Source organism: Cherax quadricarinatus, chromosome 34 (genome assembly GCF_038502225.1).
Source record: "Cherax quadricarinatus isolate ZL_2023a chromosome 34, ASM3850222v1, whole genome shotgun sequence".
Classification (NCBI taxonomy): Eukaryota; Metazoa; Arthropoda; class Malacostraca; order Decapoda; family Parastacidae; genus Cherax; species Cherax quadricarinatus.
The window spans coordinates 10769872-10772852 of record NC_091325.1 but is presented as its reverse complement, the minus strand read 5'-3'; the positions used below and the strand labels follow the sequence as shown (position 1 = coordinate 10772852).

Genomic DNA, 2981 nt, shown 5'->3' with positions numbered 1-2981 from the left:
TCAAGTCTGACTAATCAATTTCCCTGAATCGTTTCATACATATTACCTTGCTTACACTCTAACAGCATGTAAAGCCATAAAAACCACTTGTTTTCTTTCACTGTCATCTAACATGCTTCCTCATGCCTGTTGGATGCTAAAGCCGTTCGCACTTTAAGCCTCCCTTACATTCTTCCATTAACCCTCTTCGAGGATTCCCCTACACCTCTTTTCTTCTACCCAAGATTTTAACACCCCTCTTGCTTATCCTATTCTGCTCCATACTCTCAAAACGCCCAAACTACCTCAACATCTCATCTTTAGTCCTCTGAATTATATCTTTAACAACTCCACTTTGTCTTCTAATTTCTAAGTTTCAAATTCCATCCTCTCAAACATGGCATCACCACAGTCTCCAGTTGCCATGTAAATACAAGGTTTAAAGCTCATATCTTAAACTCATATGAACGTTGTTACCACTATGCTCTGGCACACTACTTTTTTCTTTCCGCAAATGCACAACACTCCTGATACCATTTTTTTTGTACCTTATCCTCTTCTATGGTTCACCTCATCTTTTATAGTCGCCATCAGACGACATATCCAGTCACAAATATCGGAATGCACTGGCTTCCTTCGTACTTCCTCCCTCCAATCTTATATCCAGTCATTCATTGGCTTTACTTTTTTGTTACTTCAATCATCATAAAGAGTCAGTTGGGTGTTATCCTATTCAATTAGCGTTGACCATGAGGCGTAGTAAATCTCCATTATTCTAAACTTATTTGTCAGGTTAATAGTAGCATGTCAGGTAAACGATAATTTGTTTCTCAACAAAGCTTATAATCTCAAACACAACCAGGTGAGCACATGCAACGAGGTTGCTACCGGAATAGTGAAAAAAAACTTAAGAACTTGACTCACGAAATCGTAATGACTCGATTGCAAACAAACCATACCACGGGTGGGGTTTGAACCAACGGTAAGAGAGTCTCAAAACTCCAGACCGTCGCGTTAGCCGTCTGAAGTTTTGAGACTCTCTTACCGCAGGTTCAAACCCCACCCGTGGTATGGTTAATTTAAGAAATCAGCTGAAATATATGCTAGAAGGGAGGAGAACCAGAGGGTACATGATCATGACACAATATATTCGTAATAACAGGAAGAGAAGAAAAGGACAGGCTCTTGCGAATTCCTTGCATTGTTAAAATCTCTAGTAAGGCTGATGCATGCAGGGGATGAGATGAAAAACTGTAAGCCTTCTCCCTGAAAATTGGCTGCCTTGGATCAACGTGTAGCGCAAGCTGCACGCCAAGGTATTGCCCAGTGTGGGTAGATTGGTATAGGACGGCGTACCTTGTTCCAAGTTTCGTAGGTTCGAGTCTCCTTCAGCCAGAGATCAGTGTTTATGTATATTTCGCCTGCTCTTGCGAATTCCTTGCATATATATATATATATATATATATATATATATATATATATATATATATATATATATATATATATATATATATATATATATATTTAAAACCAATCGAAATTTATCTTGGTGAATATACTTATAAACGTGCGACATAAGGCAATACTTTACCTTCTGCTGATTTGGATAATAATGACATGACTTCTTAATTCTGTAACCTTTTTTTTTATTTTTGAATATCTCACATTATAAATACACTGATGTTCACAGTAAATGTTTTACAGAAGATACATAAGACTTATTGAGGGGCACCGTAAGAAGCAGAAGGACCTCGTGAGAGGGCAGCGTCCTCTTCAGCAGCCTTAGCGATCTGATCCAGCACGAACTGAGGGATTTCGTGGGGAAACTCGGGTGCCACTGGGAGCAAGTCAGACTCTGGCTGGTAGCCGTTCTCATCAGCAACGAACTTCACTTCGACAGATGTACCGTCAGGAGCAGTGTAGCTGTAAATAAGAAAGCATGTGTCTAACGCATCTCTTCATTTTATCACATTACGATGAAATTATAAAATCAACTGAACCACCCACCATAAAATACTGTACTCACGAGTATTGTCCGGATTTAACCACAGCACCTTCTGGGCCGTCAGGGGAACCGGACTGGGACAACCTGATGCCATTTCCAGTCTCCACTTCGTAGTTGTACCTGCCATCTTCTTCATGGATACGTTCGTCCTTCAGGATGGGGATCTCTTCGCTTGACTCACTGTAACGTGATGGTGCCGCGGGGGCTGCATACTGAGGGGCGGCAGTAGCCACGACGGCCAGCACGGCAAAGATCACCTGCACAACATACAGAAATTAATATGGAATAATGAGAAAATCATGAGAACTTATGTATGCTTCACTAAACTTTCTTATATTATATCCTTTTTAATAGCAAAGTGTATAAAGCGTTTCTATAAATTTTACCGCTAAATACATGAACAGTGTCCGCTTTAGCGTATTACAGGGTTGAAAATATTATGAAAATTGTGTTTTGAAATGCTGATGAAGTTTAGAAAACGGCTTAAAAACTGGTTGTTAGTATTCATATTATTACTAATGAATATATTTGTTCATTTAAAAAAAATTAAATATTTTTAATAGCTAATAATTAATGTATTCGCATGCATATAACCACCGGCTATAAACTTGATCTTCATGCAGATATAAAGTAATATTACTCACAAACTTCATGTTGGTTGGTATATGGCCAAACTCTGGTACCTGTAACATCCGAGGCAACTTACTTATAGTCTCCAGACGCCCACACATACTGAGTTGCCAGTTGCACTAAGTTAGACAAACTTTGCTCTATATTTCTTTGCGAACTTTGATTTTCAAGGTCAGACACTCTTGAGTAATGCCCAGGATCCCAACATATAAACACCTTCACTTCTCTCACTTCTCCCTTTCTAATCCACTTCTCGAGTTCATACACTTTAGATGCAAAGATTTATTTTCATTTTCTAAATTATATTTAATCAGTAAAACCTTCAGTTAATCCATATTCCAGTGACATCATCATAATTAAGAATCTT

General features: G+C 38.6%; 1 protein-coding gene across 1 annotated transcript; it reads right to left on the bottom strand.

Annotated features, from left to right (window-relative positions):
- Positions 1–1601: 1601 nt before the first annotated feature.
- LOC128693767 (cuticle protein AM1159) lies at positions 1602–2754 on the bottom strand. Its single transcript, XM_053783620.2, has 3 exons — positions 2629–2754; positions 2006–2241; positions 1602–1902 (listed from the first exon to the last, which is right to left on the bottom strand). Exons 1-3 carry the CDS (start codon positions 2713–2715, stop codon positions 1698–1700), a joined length of 528 nt encoding a protein of 175 aa, XP_053639595.2. The 5' UTR covers positions 2716–2754; the 3' UTR covers positions 1602–1697.
- Between the last annotated feature and the right edge of the window lie 227 nt (positions 2755–2981).